This window comes from Carassius gibelio, chromosome B8, assembly GCF_023724105.1.
Source record: "Carassius gibelio isolate Cgi1373 ecotype wild population from Czech Republic chromosome B8, carGib1.2-hapl.c, whole genome shotgun sequence".
Lineage (NCBI taxonomy): Eukaryota > Metazoa > Chordata > Actinopteri > Cypriniformes > Cyprinidae > Carassius > Carassius gibelio.
The window spans coordinates 1,512,799-1,536,646 of NC_068403.1; the positions used below are offsets into that span (position 1 = coordinate 1,512,799).

Consider the following 23,848-nt stretch of genomic DNA (forward strand, 5'->3'; position numbering starts at 1 on the left):
TTATTTTACATAAAATAAAAAACAGTGAAAATATAGTGCATTGAGTTCGGACATTGCACAGTGCTCATTCAATAAATGCACAGCTAAACAGATGAGTTTTATGTCTAGATTTAAATGTGACTAGTGTTTTAGCACATCTGACCTCTCTGGAAGCTGATTCCAACTGCGAGCGGCATAGAAACTAAAAGCAGATTCCCCTTGTTTTGTGTGAACCCTTGGTACTTCTAACTGCATTACTTGAGGATGTGCTAATCGCCTTCCTGATATGGATGATCTTCTCAGAAAAGAAGGATGCAAACTCATTGCATTTGCTGTCTGAAAGCATTTCACTGGGAATCTGACTTCAGTCTATGTCTCGTAACTTTGAACGCTCCTCTGGTTTCAGTTGTGTTTTTGTTTATTTTGGTGATGTATAAATAAAGTCTTCCCATCTGCCTGCACTTGAGTCTTCGCCTCTTGCGATCTGTGACACTACGTCCTTAATACCAATGGATGAAAAGTTTAGAGCCCTACTGATGATCAAGTCTAGAGTGTGTCCACCTTTGTGTGTAGGTCCATGTACATACTGAATAAAACATAAAAAAAAATCTCAAACATGCTCCAAAGTCCAGATCTGATTCAACCGAGTCGCGAACATGCTCCGAAGTGCCGATCTAAATCAACCGAGTCGCGAACAGGCTCCGAAGTGCCGATCTGAATCAACCGAGTCGCGAACAGTCTCCGAAGTGCCGATCTGAATCAACCGAGTCGCGAACATGCTCCGAAGTAACGATCTGAAACAACCGAGTCGCGAACAGGCTCCGAAGTGCCGATCTGAATCAACCGAGTCGCGAACATGCTCCGAAGTGCCGATCTAAATCAACCGAGTCGCGAACAGGCTCCGAAGTGCCGATCTGAATCAACCGAGTCGCGAACATGCTCCGAAGTGCCGATCTGAATCAACCGAGTCGCGAACATGCTCCGAAGTGCCGATCTGAAACAACAGAGTAACGAACAGGCTCCGAAGTCCCGATCTGAAAACTTCGACCAAAGAATGTAAAAAATAACTCTATTTCTCTAATAACTCTACAACTCTATGAAAGACTCAGATCACGTATCTAAAAATAAATCGCTATCATAAAAGAGAAATAATAAGAGGAGTGAAGTTTCCTACCGTTCTGCTGTGTTTGGTCCTCACTCGCGTCTGACGCTCCGCAAGCGTCTCCGCCCCTCATACGCGCATTTACAGCGCTAAATTAACCATCTTTGCTAATTATTATACATTTACGTCATTGTCAGCTTCAGGTACTTCATTTATTATTGTTCAATGAACTGTTTAAAAAAAAAGGTTGTATCTCAGTAATAATTCAAAATTATCAAAATAAAATATATAAAATTATGGTTTATATTTTAATATCCTTTCAAATATAATTTATTTCTGTGATGTGCAGCTGTATTTTTAGCATCATTCCTCCAGTCTTCAGTGTCACATGATCTTTAGAAATCATGAAAATATGATGATTTATTATTAGAACTAATAATAGGTGTGCTACCAAATATTATTTTGGAATCTGCGATACTTTTTTAAGGATTCTTCGATGTATAATCTTTTTTTAAAGAACAACGTTTATTCAAAATATAAATCTCTTCTAACAATATTAATCTTTGATATCACTTCTTATCAATTTAACACATCCTGAATAAAAGATTCTAAAATGTAATAAAGAATAAAATTTCTTATTAAATAAAGGATAAAAATTTACTGACCCCAAACTATTAAACTGTAGTGAATATTGTTAGAAAAGTCTTCTATTTTAAATAAATGCTCTTCTTTTTAACTTTTCATTCATCAAAGAATCCTGAAAGAAGTATCACAGATTCCAAAATAATATTTATTAGCAAAGCTGTTGATAATTCTAATAATAAATCATCATATTGTTCTGATTTCTGAAGATCATGTGAAACTGAAGACTGGAGAAATGATGCTGAAAATACAGCTGCACATCAAATGAATAAATTACACCTTCATGTATATTAAAATAGAAAAATGTTAATAATATTTCACAATATTACATGTTTTACAGTATTTTAAAACATTAAAAATCATTCTGATCCCAAACTCTGACCGGTAGTGTGTGTATGTGTGTGTGTGTGTTATATATATATATATATATATATATATATATATATATATATATATATATATATATATATATATATATATATATATATATATATATATATATATATATATATATATAACCCACTAACACACTAGGCAAGGCAAGTTTATTTATATAGCACATTTCATACACAATGGTAATTCAAAGTGCTTTACATAAAAGAAAGTAAAATAATCATAAAGAAAAATTATAACAAAAATAAAACAAGCAGTTTTAAAACTTTTATAATGATAAAAAAATTTACTTAATTAAAATGAATTTAAAAACAGCTACAAAATTATTTTACATAAAATAAAAAACAGTGAAAATATATTGCATTGAGTTCGGACATTGCACAGTGCTCATTCAATAAATGCACAGCTAAACAGATGAGTTTTATGTCTAGATTTAAATGTGACTAGTGTTTTAGCACATCTGACCTCTCTGGAAGCTGATTCCAACTGCGAGCGGCATAGAAACTAAAAGCAGATTCCCCTTGTTTTGTGTGAACCCTTGGTACTTCTAACTGCATTACTTGAGGATGTGCTAATCGCCTTCCTGATATGGATGATCTTCTCAGAAAAGAAGGATGCAAACTCATTGCATTTGCTGTCTGAAAGCATTTCACTGGGAATCTGACTTCAGTCTATGTCTCGTAACTTTGAACGCTCCTCTGGTTTCAGTTGTGTTTTTGTTTATTTTGGTGATGTATAAATAAAGTCTTCCCATCTGCCTGCACTTGAGTCTTCGCCTCTTGCGATCTGTGACACTACGTCCTTAATACCAATGGATGAAAAGTTTAGAGCCTTACTGATGATCAAGTCTAGAGTGTGTCCACCTTTGTGTGTAGGTCCATGTACATACTGAATAAAACATAAAAAAAAATCTCAAACATGCTCCAAAGTCCAGATCTGATTCAACCGAGTCGCGAACATGCTCCGAATTGCCGATCTAAATCAACCGAGTCGCGAACAGGCTCCGAAGTGCCGATCTGAATCAACCGAGTCGCGAACAGTCTCCGAAGTGCCGATCTGAATCAACCGAGTCGCGAACATGCTCCGAAGTAACGATCTGAAACAACCGAGTCGCGAACAGGCTCCGAAGTGCCGATCTGAATCAACCGAGTCGCGAACATGCTCCGAATTGCCGATCTAAATCAACCGAGTCGCGAACAGGCTCCGAAGTGCCGATCTGAATCAACCGAGTCGCGAACATGCTCCGAAGTGCCGATCTGAAACAACAGAGTAACGAACAGGCTCCGAAGTCCCGATCTGAAAACTTCGACCAAAGAATGTAAAAAATAACTCTATTTCTCTAATAACTCTACAACTCTATGAAAGACTCAGATCACGTATCTAAAAATAAATCGCTATCATAAAAGAGAAATAATAAGAGGAGTGAAGTTTCCTACCGTTCTGCTGTGTTTGGTCCTCACTCGCGTCTGATGCTCCGCCGCACCCGATTCGAACGTTATCACTCGATTGAATGGGGCGTTATCAGCGGTTATCAGCCCATAGCTATGGGCCAGGAGGGGCCTCCTGCGCCTACTAGTAGGCTCAGAAGGCCGTGATCATCCATCCAAATGGTTGATCACCCACAAATATACAAGAGAAGACTCCAGATCCAATCCCAGAATTCCTGCTCACCGGTAATCGGAAGTCTACTGGACGAAAGCGGCAACGTTGCGATATTTCCTGCTTAATATTTTCAGGTAAGACTATTCAAATTATAAAAATGAGCATTTAAACTGTAATGGAAAACAATACATACACTCGTATTGCGTGTCATGATTGTTGACATGAGATAACCGTATTGCGATGCATCTGCAAACGTTATCGCTAGACAATATTACGTTATTAGCGTGTCGTTACGTTAACGTTGCATGCTTTATTATGTGAGCATTAACGTTGCTAATATGAGTGTGTTTACGCCTGAAGCTAATGGGGGAATTAAGTTTCTAGTTAAACTGTCAAAATTACTTTTTACACTCATACCGGCTTATTGCATATTGTGTATTCTCAATAACGCCTCACTGAAGACAGATCATTGGACTAATGTAACCCATATTGACTTGAGAGAAATATTAAACACAAGACGTATTTTACGGCTGTTTGGAAACCTTGGGATCTTGACTAGAGTGTAAAATAAAGTTCTGTGGGTTTGAACCAAGCTTGGCTGGATTTGATCCTATATCAGGAAGCTTTGGATCTGTCTTTCTATCTATATACCTACTCAAAAAAATAAAGGGAATACTTAACAACACAATATAACCCACAAGTGTTCCCTTTATTTTTTTTTAGCAGTTTATATATATAGCTAGCTAGCTGTGTATCTATTTATATAATCTATCTAACTCGATGTGTATTTATCTATCTATCTATCTATCTTGCAATCTATATATCTAGTTATCTAGCTAGCTGTATCTAACTATCGCACCAAATATCCCTCATCTGACTGCATCCCATTTTCACTCATGTGTTTCTGTCTTTTAGGCTGTGATAAGAAGTACGGTACGGGTTGCACTTTGCTTTATGTAATAATTGTCAAATATTTGATTTCAGATATGGGAAAAGCACTTAAGATGACCACACGTTTCAGGAACGTTAAAATTAAGTTGGTGAGGAGGTCTATCGCTGGCCCTGCAAAGTTTTCTTACCTCAGATAAGGTCTTCCCCAGCCCAGCTACAAACAGACCCACCCTTCAGACGCTTCTATTACATCTCAACCTGCTGAACCTGATGATGCGACACCGAGCTGTTCTTAGAGTGCATACAGTAAGGCAAAGAAGAGAGAGCTTCATGCCTGGGATGCAGTCAAGGATGAGATGCTTAAGGTGACGTTTGAATGTTCAGCACCGATCACTACCCAGTGTGCTGTCTGCCGAGAACATGCTGATTATAGGTGCATTGAGTGCAGCTCCACTGCAGTGTTCTGTGAGGTTTGCCTGAAGAGGATTCACAGAAATTCACTGCATCTTCCTGAAAAGTGGAATGTAAGAACAATAGCATACAGTCTTACATTGCTATTGCTATACTTGCATACAGACAGCAAACTCACCGTAATCTCAACAGAATCATTAGATACTTCAAATTGTTTTAGCACTATGCAGCATCAACTGTTAGTGTCACAAGTTTGTTGTTTTAAAAACATTAGAGCTATCCATCTTTCTTACAGAGTGTTTACTATGAGCCATCCTCCCTGGAGTTATTCTTATATTTACCTGAAGCCCATGGCACCCATGCTGTGAACACAAAGGACATGAAGGTCATTGTCAGCACAGGTTTGTCATTTTACCTGATACAAAATCTTAATGTATGTAATTTTATTGACAGGTTAAGGAATTCAATCCTATTACATGTGGAGTTATGATTTCCTTTAAAGAATTAATCAAAGTTGTTTGTTGATTCCAATAAATACAAACATTAAGTTATATGTGACACACTCAAGTGATTTAGTCTATACTATATAAACTAAATGTATAGTTTATATACTATCATGATAGGTAAAAATGTATAGCCTGAATCCACTGTAAGTCGCCTTGGATAAAAGCGTCTGCTAAATGCATACATTTAATTTAATTTATACTGATATGGTAGTCTCTATAGTAGTACTAGGTTATGTTTTTATGCTCTTTATATTTGGCAGGACGGCTCTGCACCGTTACAGTCACCATGTGTGCGTGTGAACCAGAAGCCTGTACTCTGCTGAGATATGGGCTCTGACCAGCAACAGCCACAAGCCCCAGACAGACAGCCTTCTCCATCCCTCTGCTAGAGCTTTCTGTTTCTCTGTCACTGGAGTGTCAGGTTTCTGTTGAGGGTTTTTGCAACACCCCATATCCCACTTTAGGCATCACCACTTCCTACAAAGAGGTTTGGTTGATATTTGCCCACAATTAAATGATGGCACCATATGCCCAGCATGTCCAACGGTTGGTTATAATTCCAGCGTGGTTCTTGTTTGATTAAATTAATGGCATAGAATTAAAATCTGAATTAATATCAAACTAAGTTAATTTGTTTATGTAGTATTATAATAGAAGTAATAGTATAAATGTATAAACCTGGTGCGGGTACAAAACCAGTGTTACTGTAAGTGTTTGTTTTCCAGGCGGATGGAGATATGATTGTCACATTGGATGCCAACTTTGGCCTTGTGAGGAATCAAAGCTCTGGTACAAGTGTGGTTGATCCATTACACAGAACCCGCATGTTTAGAGGAATACCTGCTATCACATCTTGACAGCTCAAAGCCTCAAGAGGTTAATCATTGTTGCAGAATTTCATGGCCTGAGTCCATGAAATATTAATTCAAATTGTGAAAAAAGATCACTCTTCCTCCCATAAATCTATGTTTTCCTTAAATCTTTAGGACTGCAGTAAGCTGCTCTCATTCAAGGTCTCCAACAGCTGGAAAGAAAATGACATCAAGCCACTGTGATGTTTCACCCACATATAATATAATATAATATAATATAATTATAATTATATTGAATTACTTTACTGCATTACTTGTGCAGACATGTTGTTTTACTAGGTCTGATCTATTTTAAAGCTTAGGCACTGTATTTAAGCATACATATCCCCACTAGTCTGTCTGTATGAGTACAAAATGAAAAAATAAACTGTCTATAATTGTTACTGTACAAGCACAGTAAAATATTTATATAAAAAATATTGCACTACTGTTATTTTGCATAGAATACATTGTTCAACAATATTTTTGCACACGCATCCAACTGCATTTATTACCACTGTTCTCACGTTCCTGCTGTTCATAATGTATATATAATCCTTCATTGCTCTGTTCATAATGTACATACAATCCCTACATTGCATTCATATTTATATTCTGTATATACTCTGATCAATACTGTATATAGCAACTCCACTGTACATTCGGTATATCAAAGCTTCACTTACTCTGCACTTTTATGTATATAAAACACTATATTCTTGCACTTCTGGTTAGATGCTAACTGCATTTCATTAGCTCTGTACTGTACTCTGCATAATGACAATAAAGTTGAATCTAATCTAATAAAAAAAAAAAGTGTTTACCATAATGTAATATGTTATTTACTGTAATGTACAAATGTGTGGGAGGTGTTTTGTTTTTTTGTGAGCTCACCATCAAAATCCCCTTCGACTGAGTTGAAATGACAATAAATTATTGGATCTTGAATCCTCGGAAGCAACTATGAGTTTGTAAAAAAATAAAATAAAAGGGAACATAGAGGTGTATTGACTCTACGAGTTACAGCCATGTTTTCAGTCATGGTGCTCTGCACTTATTCACAGCACATTTAAAGTCAATGAAAAGTAAATTACTTAATAAATGACATACAATGAATTTACAGTCATAATCCGTATGTGACAGTGTGCTACATACAGTAGGTTCCTACATAACTGTTAATGGCTTGAAATTCTCCAGATCCAAGCCTATGTAATTGATTTTTTTTCTCTTCTTCCCATTGGCTGCTTTCATTTTATTTTCACTTTCTTCATTCAGTGAATGTATATTACATTTAGTTTGTTCGTTGCCATGGGGGTTACGCTGCTATCGCTGAAACCACCCTGCTGAAAAAAACAATAGAAACCATTACAGAAATTCTAATGGTTTCCATTACAAAACCATTACAAACCATCAGCAATTAACCATTAAAACCATTACCAAATGGTTTCCACTACGTAGTGTGTTTTGGGCATATTCCATTAGGATTTATTGGTTTGTATTGGTTTCCATTACAAGTTTGTATTGGTCACGATTTGCACATAATGGTTTCCATCACAGTTTTGTATTGGTTCTGATGGTTCCATTACAAGTTTGTATTGGTCTTTATTAAAACAAATTTAATGGTTTCCGTCAGTTTTGTAATGGTTCTGATGGTTCCATTGCAAGTTTGTACTGGTCTTTATTTGCATATATTTAATAGTTTTCGTTGCAGTTTTACATTGGTTCTGATTTGAATGTTTAACTGATGGCTGGTAATTAGGCCATTAATTAATATAAGTAAATAATTTAAATTATTAATACAAACTGTACACAGGTTTTGTCAAGAATATATATATTTTTTATTTATTTAAACTTCATACCAACCTTTCAATAGCAAACAGTTCAGGTTGTTTTGCAAAGAATTAAGAATATGCACCTAAAATCAAAATTATTCACAGAATACTCAACAAAGCTGGAATTAAGACAAAACCTTGACATTACATTTTATTTTAATTATTGTTATTCATTAATGCATTATAGAAATGCAGGAACTATGAACTGTTTTTGTGGCTTGTAGCTGTCTCAGACCTGCAAAAAAAAAAGAAAAAAAAAAGGGACAATTCATTAGGACAATGTACCACTTAAACCACATTACCAGTATGTGAGATTATCCATACATATATTTATATCGCAGCCTCAAAAAAGTTATTGATTTTTCTTTCATGCCTAAAATCATTAGGATTTAAAAAAAGATAATGTTCCATGAATATATTTTGTAAATTCCCTACCATAAATGTATCAACTTAATTTTTTATTAATAAAATGCTTTGCTTTTGAAATATTTTTCACAATATTTAGATTTTTTAGCACTATCAGATTCCAGATTTTTAAAAAGTTGTATCTCAGACAAATATTGTCCTCCTAACAAACCATGCATCAATGGAAAACATATTTATTATTATTATTGAAATAAAAATCTAAAAAATAAAATAAAAACAATTACCCTTGTAACTGGTTTTGTGGTCCAGTTTCACAAATAGGCTTGAATAATTACATTATCTACTTTTTATGGTACATAGTCTCTATTCACTTCGAGTCATATTAGATATGAGGTTGTAGCAATTCCATTCGGATATGGATATGTAAACACTTACCACTGACAGTTTTATCTGGTTTGTCACTGATCTCCTCAGCCAGGTATTTCCGTACACTTAGGAGGCGTTTATTTCCTTTAAGGTGTGACCTTTCTTCAGCTTCTGAGACAGACACTCTTGTTTTGAACACACACACACACACACACACACACACACGCACACACATAAACAAAAATTTAAATTCAAGAACTGATGGACTAATCTCAGACTTTAAATCTGACCACTCTCAAGTGGAAATTAAGTTGCATATGTGACCTGTGCTGGCAAAGTTAGTCACAATGAGCAGAAATCAGTTGAGGTTTTTTTTCTCATTACAAAGTCCTTCAAAATGATGTATAACTGTATATATATATATATATATAAATATAAAATTACTGAGCTACACCCGTATGAAGTTGAAAGAGTTGGCAAAGTCAACTCTTTTCTATTTTCTAAAGGTTCCAAACCAAAATCACTGCGCAACATTACATCTTTTCCTGCAGTTCTTTTCTTAATAATTCACTTTTTTATTTTACATCCGAACAAAAGCATTAAAGTAAGAAAACCAAATAATCAAATGTAAAATCCCTTTATTCATTACAAATAAATTAATTATTAAAACTATAAAAGCAGTTCAATTAGTCATTCTGTGTATACAGGTGCTGGTCATATAATTAGAATATCATAATTTCAATTCAAAAAGTGAAACTTGTATATTATATTCATTCATTACACACAGACTGATATATTTATTTATATCTGACAACTAAGGAAAATCCCAAATTCATTATCTTAGAAAATTAGAGTATAACATATGTCTGTGTGTAGTGGTTCTTGAAGCACTGACTCCAGCTGCAGTCCACTCTTTGTGAATCTCCCCCACATTTTTGAATGGGTTTTGTTTCACAATCCTCTCCAGGGTGCAGTTATCCCTATTGCTTCTACACTTATTTTCTACTACATCTTTTCCTTCCCTTCTCCTCTCTATTAATGTGCTTGGACACAGAGCTCTGTGAACAGCCAGCCTCTTTAGCAATGACCTTTTGTGTCTTCCCCTCCTTGTGCAAAGTGTCAATGGTCGTCTTTTGGACAACTGTAAAGTCAGCAGTCTTCCCCATGATTGTGTAGCCTACAGAACTAGACTGAGAGACCATTTAAAGGATTTGCAGGTGTTTTGAGTTAATTAGCTTATTAGAGTGTGGCACCAGGTGTCTTCAATATTGAACCTTTTTTCTGTAGTGCTGATGTCCTGTGAGAAAAACAAAACTTAGTACTTTATATTTGTACGAGTAAACTTAACTAATGTACTTCCTTACATTTATTGTCAGAATATTAAATTCAAACAGAGCACTGCACAGCGGTGATTGCTGCTGTTGAACATTGAGCTATGCTACAATCTTTTTTCAGTTTTATTTTTATGCTTTAACTACTTAAAAAATGGGTTGCAAACCTGTCTACACAGGATCACCTTGGTCAAGACAATAAACTATATAAAATCGCACCTTTGTAACATATCAGTCAGCATTTGAACTACTGTGTGTGTGTGTGCGCGAGTTTGTTTATTTAGTAGTTTTTCATATGTATCATTACATTATTCAAGTAAGCTCCAAACCAGTACCTGCATTTAAAGTTGTAATCCGACAAAGGATGCAGCAAACCAGTGTAATTTACCTGGACTCGGTCTTGGCTGAGAACCATCACCGTCTCCTCCATTATTTAATAATATGTCAGATATAGGCCATAACAACGAAAAACATAAGAGCAAAAACAAGCAGTTCTGTCTCCACCTCTCCTGACAGGATTGTACTCTCGTCAGTGCTCCTCTCGCACCGTTGCTATGTGACACAGCAGTAACCGGAAACACCTGGTGGTGGCATTAGGAAATCCTGCAAATGCGGAGCATCTCAAGCATCTGCGGATCATTTGGCTTCGACAGATTTGATTCAGATCGGGACTCCGAATCGCGTTTTGGGAATCATTTGCCTTCGACCAAGTTCGCCAACAATTTGATTCAGATCGGGACTCCGAATCGCATTTTGCAAATCATTTGGCTTCGACCGAGTTCGCCAAACATTTGATTCAGATCGGGACTCCGAATCGCGTTTTGCGAATCATTTGGCTTCAACCGAGTTCACAAAACAGGCCTATTATTAGCAAAAAACATAAGAGCAAAAACAAGCAGTTCTGTCTCCACCTCTCCTGACAGGATTGTACTCTCGTCAGTGCTCCTCTCGCACCGTTGCTATGTGACACAGCAGTAACCGGAAACACCTGGTGGTGGCATTAGGAAATCCTGCAAATGCGGAGCATCTCAAGCACTTCGGAGCGGATTTGCAAATTTTATTCAGATCGGGAGTTTCGCGAATCATTTGAGACTGGACGTCGGAGTTCTCAAAACATTAGATCAGATCGGGACTCCGAATCGCGTTTTGCGAATCATTTGGCTTCAACCGAGTTCGACAAACATTTGATTCAGATCGGGACTCCGAATCGCGTTCTGCGAATCATTTGGCTTCAACAGATTTGATTCAGATCGGGACTCCGAATCGCGTTTCGCGAATCATTTGGCTTCGACCAAGTTCGCCAACAATTTGATTCAGATCGGGACTCTGAATCGCGTTTTGCGAATCATTTGGCTTCGACCGAGTTCGACAAACATTTTTATTCAGATCGGGACTCCGAATCGCATTTTGCGAATCATTTGGCTTTGACCGAGTTCGACAAACATTTGATTCAGATCGGGACTCCGAATCGCGTTTTGCGAATCATTTGGCTTCGACAGATTTGATTCAGATCGGGACTCCGAATCGCGTTTTGGGAATCATTTGCCTTCGACCAAGTTCGCCAACAATTTGATTCAGATCGGGACTCCGAATCGCATTTTGCAAATCATTTGGCTTCGACCGTGTAGCAAAAATGAGTCAAATCAGACAAATCAAAGAGTCTATCAGAGCTGTGTGCATTGAAACATGAGCTGAATTCCTCAAGAAGTCATAAATCAGTTCTAGTGCCACAAGAACCAAGCAAGATAACCAACCAACCAACTTGTTCACACAACAGCTTTCAACATTAACACCAATAGAACAATTATTGACAATTTTAATTCGAAGAAGAGATTGTCAAATTTATTGTTCGTGATTGGAATGCAACGCTGGACATCACATGTAAACCCAGGAGATCAAGTTAAATACTTGCATTGACTCCCCCCCCCCCAGCCAGTGAAACCAGACTGAAATTCCTAAGGGGGAAGGGCTTTAAACCTTTGTCTTCACAGAAAAGTCCTTTGCCAGAGAATGGCAAAGAAACCCTTTTTATACATTATATATGGACCAGAATGAACTCAAAAAAGACTTATGAATGAATCATTCTATTGCTTAACTCCATATTCATTTACGTGTAACCCACACATTTGACTATCATGTATAATCACTTATTGTGTATGTCTTTTGATAACTATAGGATACATAGTCATGTCTAGTATTGAAATAATCGCATTTTCTTGCTTGATATTGTCCTGACAATCATTTATTTGTAAAATATATCATAATCATGTTATAGGAATCATGTCCAAAATTAGACCCTGTGAGGCAAGAACCACATGCTTGGTAAGATAAACAAATGATTTATGATACCCCAGACTCAAGACCATATCTGATTGGTCAAGGCAACATTTGAGGGGTGTCCAACAAGGAAGTTTTAAATACTTTGGACCCCATGAAATTTTGCTTTTAGTTCTAGTCTAGCTGCTGCTATTAGCCATGTCGGCTTTTAGTTCCAGCCTTGCTCGTGCTATCAGTCATGCCTGCTCTTAGCTCTTAGCTTGTAGCTTTGCTACCTAGCTTTAGCTTGTAGCATCTAGCCATGCGGTTAGTCATCATGGTTCTTTGAGCGCGGTTCCAGCGTGCCTGCCTGCTGCTACTTATGCCACAATGAGAAGGAACACAACCTAGTCTCGTCAAACTTTATTTCTTTTCTTTTCCGTTTGAGAGTTTCGTGTTCTGAGTTAAGTTTTGTAACGTCGAGTCTCCGACGCCTGACCTCGGATGCCCGTTCAACTTCAACCAGCGCACACGACTCTGCACTTTCAGCCAACGCCCAACAACCACGGGCTTCCCAAGACGTCACTTCACTACTGAACTTCCAGCCAATCAGTGACACCGGGATACCCCTTTCAACGGGAGTCCCTTTCACAGGAAACTAAGGCAACGTATCCCCAGATATTTGTTGTGCTGGTGTATCTAATATAGTCACATTGAGGAACTCAATGCAAGGGCTAATTACGTGATTGATGGTTGTTCATGTCTATGCAATTTAACGTATTGCTGTTAACTTGGGATTCCATATTTCCATTCTCTTAAACTCATCTTTCCCTAACTTTCGACCTTCCTGCAACTTGTGTGAATGTGTGTGTGCGTGCGTTTATGTGTTAGATTAGTTTATATGTCTTAGATTTATCTAATAAAGCCTTATTCATATTGAAAAGAGAAGTATCTTGTGTTTTGTGCTTACAAGTTAATGTCTTAAACTGCCGATCTTGTTACTGTGCTAATTGATAGTGTTTTCACTATAGTTTGGATATTAGTATCCAGTGCAGATTTGATGTTAAACGGCTCGTTCACTGAACCGCAGGCGCGTCTCCGTGAACAGCCGTGAAACAGTGATTCTGTTCAAATTCCCTTTAAAATCTTAAATGATTCCCTTTGAGCTAAATTGACCTGTTTCCCTTACAACCGAGTTCGCCAAACATTTGATTCAGATCAGGACTCCGAATCGCGTTTTACGAATCATTTGGCTTCAACCGAGTTCACAAAACATTTGATTCAGATCAGGGGGGTATTCCAGAAAGCTTGGTTAACTTACCATTTGATAAACTATAACCTCTGGGTTGATTTACCCCAAACAGGCATACCATGAGTATGTCGGTTCCAAAACACCTGAGAAGAGTTAGCTTAATCAACCTCTGACTGGTTACCCAGAGTTAATGCGCGTGCACGGTGCATGTATAAAGACATTTTCAATGGATCGCCGATTTCACGAGTCACCATGGAAACTCAAAGCGAAAAAAAGAGAGCCGCGTATTTCACAGAGGCGGAGTTGGAAGTTTTAATGCATGCTTATGAGGAGTTTAAGCCAATAATATTAAAAAGAAGCAATACAGCTGCATCGGCTAAAGCAAGAGAGTTGGCTTGGCAAAAAATAACGGACAGAGTAAATGCGTGAGTGTATTAAATTACAAATTTGGTATTGGCTCCCGTTTTATTGAAATGCAAAATAATGAAGTATGACTTATACATACTTTTGAATATGTTAAATCACTATGAAAGCATTTACTTTTCCTGCCATTTTATTTCTTTAGCTTGAAATAATAATGTATATTTCTTATTTAATAAGGTGTAATCCTTCTGGAGCCACAATAACTTTAAGCCAAGTCAAAATGAAACACAAAAACATTCTGCAAAAAGGTAATATTTGATTACACAATTACTGAACTATTATTATAACAGGATTTAGTATATTCATTCTGTCATGCAGCTAACAGAAAAAAGACTGAAGCCCGTCTAACTGGCGGGGGGCCACCACCACCTCCCCTCACCCCATCTGAGGAGCTGGCTCTGTCCCTTAATAAAGGGCGACCAGTGGTTGCTGGCATTCCAGGGGGCAGTTCATCACACATACTATGCACCACAAGTGATGGTGAAAAAAGGGTGAAATGTAAGTTTACCTCTATGATTTGTTTTCATTTTTTATCCTGATAAATTACTATCTCTGTCACTTAAAGGCTTTTTGAACAAGATTAATTTATGTAGGCTTATTTTATTTAACTGCATATGATGTATTATTTTCTTTGATAATATTGAGAATTTAACGGGTTGTGTGTTCTTATAGATACTGATGGACGGATTGTATTATTGGACTCTCCAGAAAGAACACAGTCTGTCACAGTTGTAAGTGATTTGTTGTCAGGTACTTTTAGGGTTTTTTTTTTTTTTTTTTTTTTTTGCCAAATAATGTATACTTGAATATTTGTCATGTAGGATGAAGATGATGATGACGATGAAGAGACCACATCTGCTGTGACAGAAGTGGACAGTGCTGGTAGATCCACTGAGGTATGATGCATACCATTATGATGTATGGCCCCTTTTTGCATTAGAGTAACAAACTGTCATTGTCCTTTCATAGTACATACCTAGGGATTTGCCCACAGATGAGGGTCCTTCAGCCTCAGCACACAATCTAAGCAGGGTAAGAATTTGTGTCCATGTGTCCATATTTTAATTTTATTGTCTGACCAAACAATCTCATTTATTACATTTTTCCACCTTAGTTGCCAGCAAAGGAGCTGTATAAGGTCCATCTTCAAAAACAAATAAGAAAAAGTGACATGGAGATGGACCTTATACAGCTTCAAATGGAAGAGAAAAGGCTCCTCATTAAAAAAGCAGCACTTGAAATAGAATTACTTGAGAATCGCCTTAAGGTGAGAACTTGTCTGAATATTAATCTGTTGCATGTTAAAAGTGGTCTGTCTGTCTCTATCTATCTATCTATCTATCTATCTATCTATCTATCTAGCTATCTATCTATCTGTATGTATGTATGTATGTATGTGTAAAGCAATATAAAAAAAAAAACATTTTAATGAATTTTACTTTTATTGTTTTTCAGGAAATGAAGAAATAAACTGCCTGGCAGACCAGTGCAAAAAAAACTAATAAAAGTAATTTTGACAAATCCTGTCTCTCAAAAGTCTTCCGTCTCTGTTGGCCTCTAAAATCTGTCGGTGTTCCTCTGGGCCATCTTCCTCAATACAAGGAGGGTGGCTCTCTCCTCTTATAGTGGCAATATTGTGAAGCACAACACAAGCCACAATAATGTCGCATGCCCTCTCTGGACTAACCCGGAGCCCACGCAGACACTGAAACCGAGATTTGAGGATCCCTATAGTCATCTCCACCTTGGCCCGTGTTCGGCTGTGAGCCAGGTTAAACCGTGTCTGTGGTCCAGGCTCAGGTTCAGGGTAGGGTGTCATTAAATAGGGCAGACAAGGGTATCCTCTGTCCCCCAGCAAGTAACCATTGTACTGTCCTGTAATGATTGAAGTGTACAACACAAATATAGTAAAAACGAAAAAACAAAAATTGTATAAAGCAAATCATACCCTGCTGAAATGTCTGGCATAATGATGACTCGCGGAAAATTCTGGCATCATGCACAGATCCTGGCCATTTTGCCTCGACATTGGTGATGATTTGGGTTGCCTCACATATTACCTATAGTTAGTGGAAAAAGTAATGACTTTGATGATTTTAAGAAGGGGAAAAAATTAAGTTGTTACCTGCACATTGATACTATGAATAGATTTCCTATTAACATAGTCTCCCTCATTTATTGATGGAGCTTTAATAGGAATGTGAGTGCCATCAATGCACCCAATTACATTTGGAAACCCTGAAACAGAAAGTTTTGGAAGTATGAAGTGTGTGCATAAGGAATACATGTATAGATATTAATAATATGACTAAATATTAAATATGCGTCATATATTTTACTACAAAGGACAAACCTGCCACTCTGTGGAATTCGTCTTTAATAACAAGCAGAGGTTTATGGCCAGGGAACTGTACAAACGTGGGTAACAACTGTTTAAGTGCCAGACACACTGTACGAACGGCTCTACACACAGTTGCCTTTCCCACATGCTCTGAATCGCCCACACTGTACAAAAAATGGCCAGACGCATAAAACCTAAGTGCTATGCACAGAATGTTTTCTGTGCTAAGCGCAGAGCCGCGGTTTGTCACATTTGCGATATGCGGTTTTAAAAGACGTGTTAAATAAACTAATGAATCTTTTGAAAAACGATAACGCTCTTTTAAATATTCATTATGGTAAGCAAACACATCAATACGCGGTCTTATAACCCTCTCCCGATGAAAAAAACCTCGTATAATTTGTGCTTCAACGTCCACAGGATCCTCGTGAAAAGGGCACGCCATGCTCACCAACCTTCTGAAACGAAGTTACACTGAAACATAACCTGCTCTCGAGCAGGTTATCTTCAGAGAGTCAGTTGCTATGGTTACATACATACCCAGAAAGTGACCTCTGTTTTTGGAACCGAACGTTGAGGTTATCCACGAACTTACCCTTATACATACCCAGGTATGTCACATAACCTGCTTTTTGGAATACCCCCCAGGAGTCTGGCCTATTATTAGCCCATTAATAATTACTCTCAAAATAGGACAACTGACAAAAAAGTAACAACAAAACACATTTAATAATATGTCAGATATAGGCCATAACAACGAAAAATAAATAAATAATAATAATATATATTATGCTGCCCCACTTTTTGACTGCATCTGTAATTACAAACAAAAACACCTATCTTTTCAGATATTTTGTTACAAAAAATTTTCTAAAAATAGGTATGGTTTGTTAGAGTTTAATTAATTTGGATCTGATCTAATTTCAACCTCTTATTTGAATATTTTGGTTTGCCATGGGGTGTGCAGACACAAACTAATGCGGGATTAGATGTAACAATGTTTTTTTGTGCCAAAATTCAAATATATTTTAAAGATATTGCTGAACATTTATTTTACCATTTAGCAAAATTATTATAAGTAGAGAATTGTACTTCTGCTGTTAGAAGGAAAAAAATTCAAGTGATTGCTCTGGCGCTGCATGTGCGTGCAGTTAAGCTTTGTCTGTTCATTATCATAATAAAAAAACGGTAACTTTAAACACAAACACACACTGCTCAGTTTTTATGTAGTAAAATCTGTTCCGATAAGCGTTATCACCTTACTGCCCTGATGTAAAACATTTTGTTTTACGTGGATATTGGAAGCGAGTGAAGTACGTAAATAATATTTACAGAAAAATGTGATTTTGTGTCGAATGAGAGACCCAACTTTAGTTTGAGTTTCATTCTAGCCTAAAAATACATGTGAATTCATGTAGCTTCTTATATCTTTTAATTATATTCTCTAGTCTAAATACTGTTAAATTTAAAGGATTTGTTGTGGAGCAAGGAGAACTTAAATAGCCTATGTTTTCATCGTTTATTATTATTATTATTTATCATATATTTATTTGACCCTCTAACTTTAGCACTCACTATTCTAGTTCTACTCTTTAAAAAAAAAAAATAGATCGGGACTCTGACGCGCGTTTCGCAAATTATTTGAGATCAGGACTTTTGAGTGAGTTCGCAAAACATTTGATTCGGATCGGGACTCCGAAGCACGTTTCGCAAATCATTTGAGATCAGTCCCAGCGGATTTGCAAAACATTGATTTAGACACCCGATTCGAACGTTATCACTCGATTGAATGGGGCGTTATCAGCGGTTATCAGCCCATAGAAATGGGCCAGGAGGGGCCTCCTGCGCCTACTAGTAGGCTCAGAAGGCCGTGATCATCCATCCAAATGGTTGATCACCCACAAATATACAAGAGAAGACTCCAGATCCAATCCCAGAATTCCTGCTCACCGGTAATCGGAAGTCTACTGGACGAATGCGGGAACGTTGCGATTTCCTGCTGAATATTTTCAGGTAAGACTATTAAAATTATCAAACTGAGCATTTAAACTGTAATGGAAAACAATACATACACTCGTATTGCGTGTCATTATTGTTGACATGAGATAACCGTATAGCGAAACGTTATCGCTAACGTTAGGCCATATTACGTTATTAGCCTGTCGTTACGTTAACGTTGCATGCTTTATGTGAGCATTAACGTTGCTGTATTTACTTCTGAAGCTAATGGGAGAATTTAGTTTATAGTTAAACGCAAAGTTAAACTGTAAACATTTAAAAAACTTTTTACACTCTTACAGGCTTATTGCATATTGTGTATGCTCGATAACTCCTCACTGAAGCCTGATCATAGGCTTAATGTAACCCATATCGACTTGAGAGAAATATTAAACACAAGACGTATTTTAAGGCTGTTTGGAAACCTTGGGATCTTGACTAGAGTGTAAAATAAAGTTCTGTGGGTTTGAACAAAGCTTGGCTGGATTTGATCCTATATCAGGAAGCTTTGGATCTGTCTTTCTATCTATATACCTTCTCAAAAATATAAAGGGAATACTTAACAACACAATATAACCCACAAGTGTTCCCTTTATTTTTTTGAGCAGTTTATCTATATAGCTAGCTAGGTGTGTATCTATCTATTTATATAATCTATCTTTAGATATAGATCTAGCTTGATGTCTATTTATCTATCTATCTATCTATCTATCTATCTTGCAATCTATATATCTAGCTAGCTGGATCTATCTAACTATCGCACCAAATATCCCTCATCTGACTGCATCCCATTTTCACTCATGTGTTTCTGTCTTTTAGGCTGTGATAAGAAGTACAGTACGGGTTGCACTTTGCTTTATGTAATAATTGTGAAATATTTTGATTTCAGATATGGGAAAAGCACTTAAGATGAGCACACGTTTCAGGAACGTTAAAATTAAGTTGGTGAGGAGGTCTATGGTGGGCCCTGCAAGTTTTCTACCTCAGTCAAGGTCTTCCCCATCCCAGCTACAAACAGACCCACCCTTCAGACGCTTCTATTACATCTCAACCTGCTGAACCTGATGATGTGACACAAGCTGTTCTGAGAGCGCATACAGTAAGGCAAAGAAGAGAGAGCTTCATGCCTGGGATGCAGTCAAGGATGAGATGCTTAAGGTGTCGTTTGAATGTTCAGCACCGATCACTACCCAGTGTGCTGTCTGCCGAGAACATGCTGATTATAGGTGCATTGAGTGCAGCTCCACTGCAGTGTTCTGTGAGGTTTGCCTGAAGAGGATTCACAGAAATTCACTGCATCTTCCTGAAAAGTGGAATGTAAGAACAATAGCATACAGTCTTACATTGCTATTGCTATACTTGCATACAGACAGCAAACTCACAATAATGTCAACAGATTCATTAGATACTTCAAATTGTTTTGGCACTATGCAGTATCAACTGTTAGTGTCACAAGTTTGTTGTTTTAAGAACATTAGAGCTATCCATCTTTCTTACAGAATGTTTACTATGAGCCATCCTCCCTGGGGTTATTCTTATATTTACCTGAAGCCCATGGCACCCATGCTGTGAACACAAAGGACATGAAGGTCATTGTCAGCACAGGTTTGTCATTTTACCTGATACAAAATCTTAATGTATTTAATTTTATTGACAGGTTAAGGAATTCAATCCTATTACATGTGGAGTAATGATTTCCTTTAAGGAATTAATCAAATTTGTGATGCAATAAAAAAAAAAAAGTCATGATAGTTATAGTTTATATACTATCATGATAGGTAAAAATGTATAGCCTGAATCCACTGTAAGTCGCTTTGGATAAAAGCGTCTGCTAAATGCATACATTTAATTTAATTTATACTGATATGGTAGTCTATAGTAGTACTAGGTTATGTTTTTATGTTATTTTCCTCTTTATATTTGGCAGGACGGCTCTGCACCATTACAGTCACCATGTGTGCGTGTGAACCAGAAACCTGTACTCTGCTGAGATATGGGCTCTGACCAGACAGCCTTCTCCATCCCTCTGCTAGAGCTTTCTGTTTCTCTGTCACTGGAGTGTCAGGTTTCTGTTGAGGGTTTTTCGCAACACCCCATATCCCATTTTAGGCATCACCACTTCCGACAAAGAAGTTTGGTTGATATTTGCCCACAATTAAATGATGGCACCATATGCCCAGCATGTCCAAAGGTTGGTTATAATTCTAGCGTGGTTCTTGTTTGATTAAATTAATGGCATAGAAATAAAATCTGAATTAATATCAAACTTAAAAGTTAATTTGTAGTATTGTAATAGAATAGTAATAGTATAAATGTATAAACCTGGTGCGGGTACAAAACCAGTGTTACTGTAAGTGTTTGTTTTCCAGGCGGATGGAGATATGATTGTCACATTGGATGCCAACTTTGGCCTTGTGAGGTAGCAAAGCTCTGGTACAAGTGCGGTTGATCCATTACACAGAACCCGCGTGTTTGTTGATGAAAAGGATGTAGAGGAATACCTGCTATCACATCTTGACAGCTCAAAGCCTCGAGGTTAATCATTGTTGCAGAATTTCATTCGAGTCTATGAAATATTAATTAAACTTGTGAAAAAAGATCACTATTCCTCTCATAAATCTATGTTTTCCTTAAATATTTAGGACTGCAGTAAGCTGCTCTCATTCAAGGTATTATAATATAATATAATATAATTACTTTACTGCGTTACTTGTGCAGACATGTTGTTTTACTAGGTCTGATCTATTTTAAGGCTTAGGCACTGTATTTAAGCATAGATATCCCCACTAGTCTGTCTGTATGAGTACAAAATTAAAAAATAAACTGTCTATAATTGTTACTGTACAAGCACAGTAAAATATTTATATAAAAAATATTGCACTACTGTTATTTTGCATAGAATACATTGTTCAACAATATTTTTGCACACTCATCCAACTGCATTTATTACCACTGTTCTCACATTCCTGCTCTTCATAATGTTTATATAATCCTTCATTGCTCTGTTCATAATGTACATACAATCCCTACATTGCATTCATATTTATATTCTGTATATACTCTGATCAGTACTGTATGTAGCAACTCCACTGTACTTTCTGTATATCATAGCTTTACTTACTCTGCACTTTTATGTATATAAAACACTATATTCTTGCACTTCTGGTTAGATGCTAACTGCATTTCATTAGCTCTGTACTGTTCTCTGCATAATGACAATAAAGTTGAATCTAATCTAATCTAAAAAAAAAAATGTGTTTACCATAATGTAATATGTTATTTACTGTAATGTACAATTCATTGTGGGAGGTGTTTTGTTTTTTGTGAGCTCACCATCAAGATCCCCTTCGACTGAGTTGAAATGAAAATAAATTATTGGATCTTGAATCCTCTGAAGCAACTATGAGTTTGTAAAAACATAAAATAAAAGGGAACATAGAGGTGTATTGACTCTACGAGTTACAGCCATGTTTTCAGCCATGGTGCTCTGCACTTATTCACAGCACATTTAAAGTCAATGAAAAGTAATTTACTTAAAAAATGACATACAATGGATTTACAGTCAAAATCCGTATGTGAAAGTGTGCCACATTCAGTATGTTCCTACATAACTGTTATTGGCTTGAATACTCCAGATCCAAGCATATGTAATTTAACACATTTTTTCTCTTCTTCCCATTGGCTGTTTTCGTTTTATTTTCACTTTCTTATTTCATTGAATGTATATTACATTTAGTTTGTTCGTTGTTCGTTGCCATGGTTGTTACGCTGCTATCGCTGAAACCACGTGGCTTGCATAACGTACTTCCGTCCAAAAGTATTTTATTCACAAGACACTTTTTTTAAAATGATGAATTCAACATTTGTCCACGAAAAAACAACAACAAACAGATAACTCAACAATAAGATATGTTAATATAACTTTTGCACATTTCTCCTTCGATTCAGAGAAATACATTTTTGGTAGCAGAAGGTTACGGAAGTGCCTTGTGTTGTGGGCGGGGTTTGCGCGTTCTACATTTCGGCTTAAAAGTCTTAAATAAACAAATATATTTAGATTTTCTTAACGTAAATCATCTAGATGCAGCGTAATTAATAGATTGGTTGTACTAGATATTTGATATATTCAGTAGATATATCTTTTTACAACCCTAATTTCCAACCCTAATTCGCAAACCAGATACTACAACTGCAGTGCTTGATTTGTATCAAGCTGCACTGAGTAGCTATAGGGAATTGTAGTTTAAAAAAAAATCGTGTATTTCTTAGAATTGGATATTGCAAATAGTGAGTTGAGAGTACAGTGTGGAGTTTAGGCGGATTGTAAACATATCTATGTAAACAGATTTTAAATGTCTAAATTTTAAATGGGTTCAAATTAATTTTAACCCGATTTGACAATATCCAGAGCTGTTGACTATATTTACATCATAAATGAGGACAAGAGCTCTCTATAACAGTTAGTCCCATGTGTGTAGCCCTTTTTATTGCTTTATTATAAGCCTTCAAATATGCACCAAGGTGATGTTTCAAAGGTCAGTATTTCAAAACAGGAGCCATGTAGAATCTTCATACTTACATATGTTACTCTCTGGGTCAAGACCTTTCTAACAATGTATATGGTTTAGCTCTACGACAAAGTTTTAATTTTCTCATTTCACATGCACAAGCCATCTCGGGTGTAGTTTCAGAGAGCTATTTGAAGGCTAAATAGCCATAGCCTATATAAAAAGAAGCTATTTGCTTGTTTGTTTGTTTATGACTTTGTAAACAGATTTATGAACCCACAACATGACAAATACCCTGTCCGCACACACACACACACAGAGAGAGACTCATTTTGCATTTCTGTTTGGTTCCCATGTGGCAAATCTAATTATGGGATGGTTCCCCCAAAAATGAAAATTCTGTCATCATTTACTCACCCTCATGTCATTCCAAACCTGTATGAGTTGCTTTCTTATGTTGAACATAAAAAAAGATATTTGAAAAATGCTGGTAATGGCTGGTAAAAGTTCAAGTTTTTACAAGGTTTCTGAGCAGAAGATCATTAAATGTTTTCTCAGTCTGTTACCAAAACTCATGTGTCATTTAAAAAGCATGTTTGAAAGCATGTCAATTAATTTCTTTGCATTCATCTAGATGCAATGTAATTAATAGTTTGGCTATACTAGATATTTTATATGTTCAGTAAATATATAATTTTACAACCCTAATTTGCAAACCAGATAAACTAATCAGATTTTAAATGTATAATTAATTATATATAATAAACATAATTGTGACCGACAGCACTTTGAATTAAA

At 36.6% G+C, this 23,848-nt stretch overlaps 1 protein-coding gene and 1 long non-coding RNA gene across 2 annotated transcripts; one reads left to right on the forward strand and one right to left on the reverse strand.

Moving 5' to 3' along the window:
• Positions 1 to 15,626: 15,626 nt before the first annotated feature.
• Positions 15,627 to 16,749, reverse strand: LOC127963787 (putative nuclease HARBI1). Its single transcript, XM_052563868.1, has 3 exons — positions 16,329 to 16,749; positions 16,152 to 16,263; positions 15,627 to 16,078 (listed from the first exon to the last, which is right to left on the reverse strand). The coding sequence occupies exons 1-3, from the start codon at positions 16,488 to 16,490 to the stop codon at positions 15,702 to 15,704; spliced, it is 651 nt and encodes a 216-aa protein (XP_052419828.1). The 5' UTR covers positions 16,491 to 16,749; the 3' UTR covers positions 15,627 to 15,701.
• Positions 16,750 to 18,306: 1,557 nt separating this feature from the next.
• Positions 18,307 to 21,992, forward strand: LOC127963791 (uncharacterized). Its single transcript, XR_008154896.1, has 5 exons — positions 18,307 to 18,557; positions 19,432 to 19,859; positions 20,042 to 20,147; positions 20,470 to 20,733; positions 20,912 to 21,992. It is a non-coding gene; the product is annotated as an uncharacterized LOC127963791 (long non-coding RNA).
• Positions 21,993 to 23,848: the final 1,856 nt, after the last annotated feature.

Bases quoted from the DNA above. Each gene is read 5' to 3' on its own strand.
- LOC127963787 (XM_052563868.1), bottom strand. From the start codon at position 16,490: ATGTATTCCTTATGCACACACTTCATACTTCCAAAACTTTCTGTTTCA. The intron at 16,264-16,328 runs GTAACAACTTAA...CACTAACTATAG, and splicing joins TTCATAGTATCAATGTGCAG to GTAATATGTGAGGCAACCCA. The intron at 16,079-16,151 runs GTATGATTTGCT...CAATCATTACAG, and splicing joins ATGCCAGACATTTCAGCAGG to GACAGTACAATGGTTACTTG.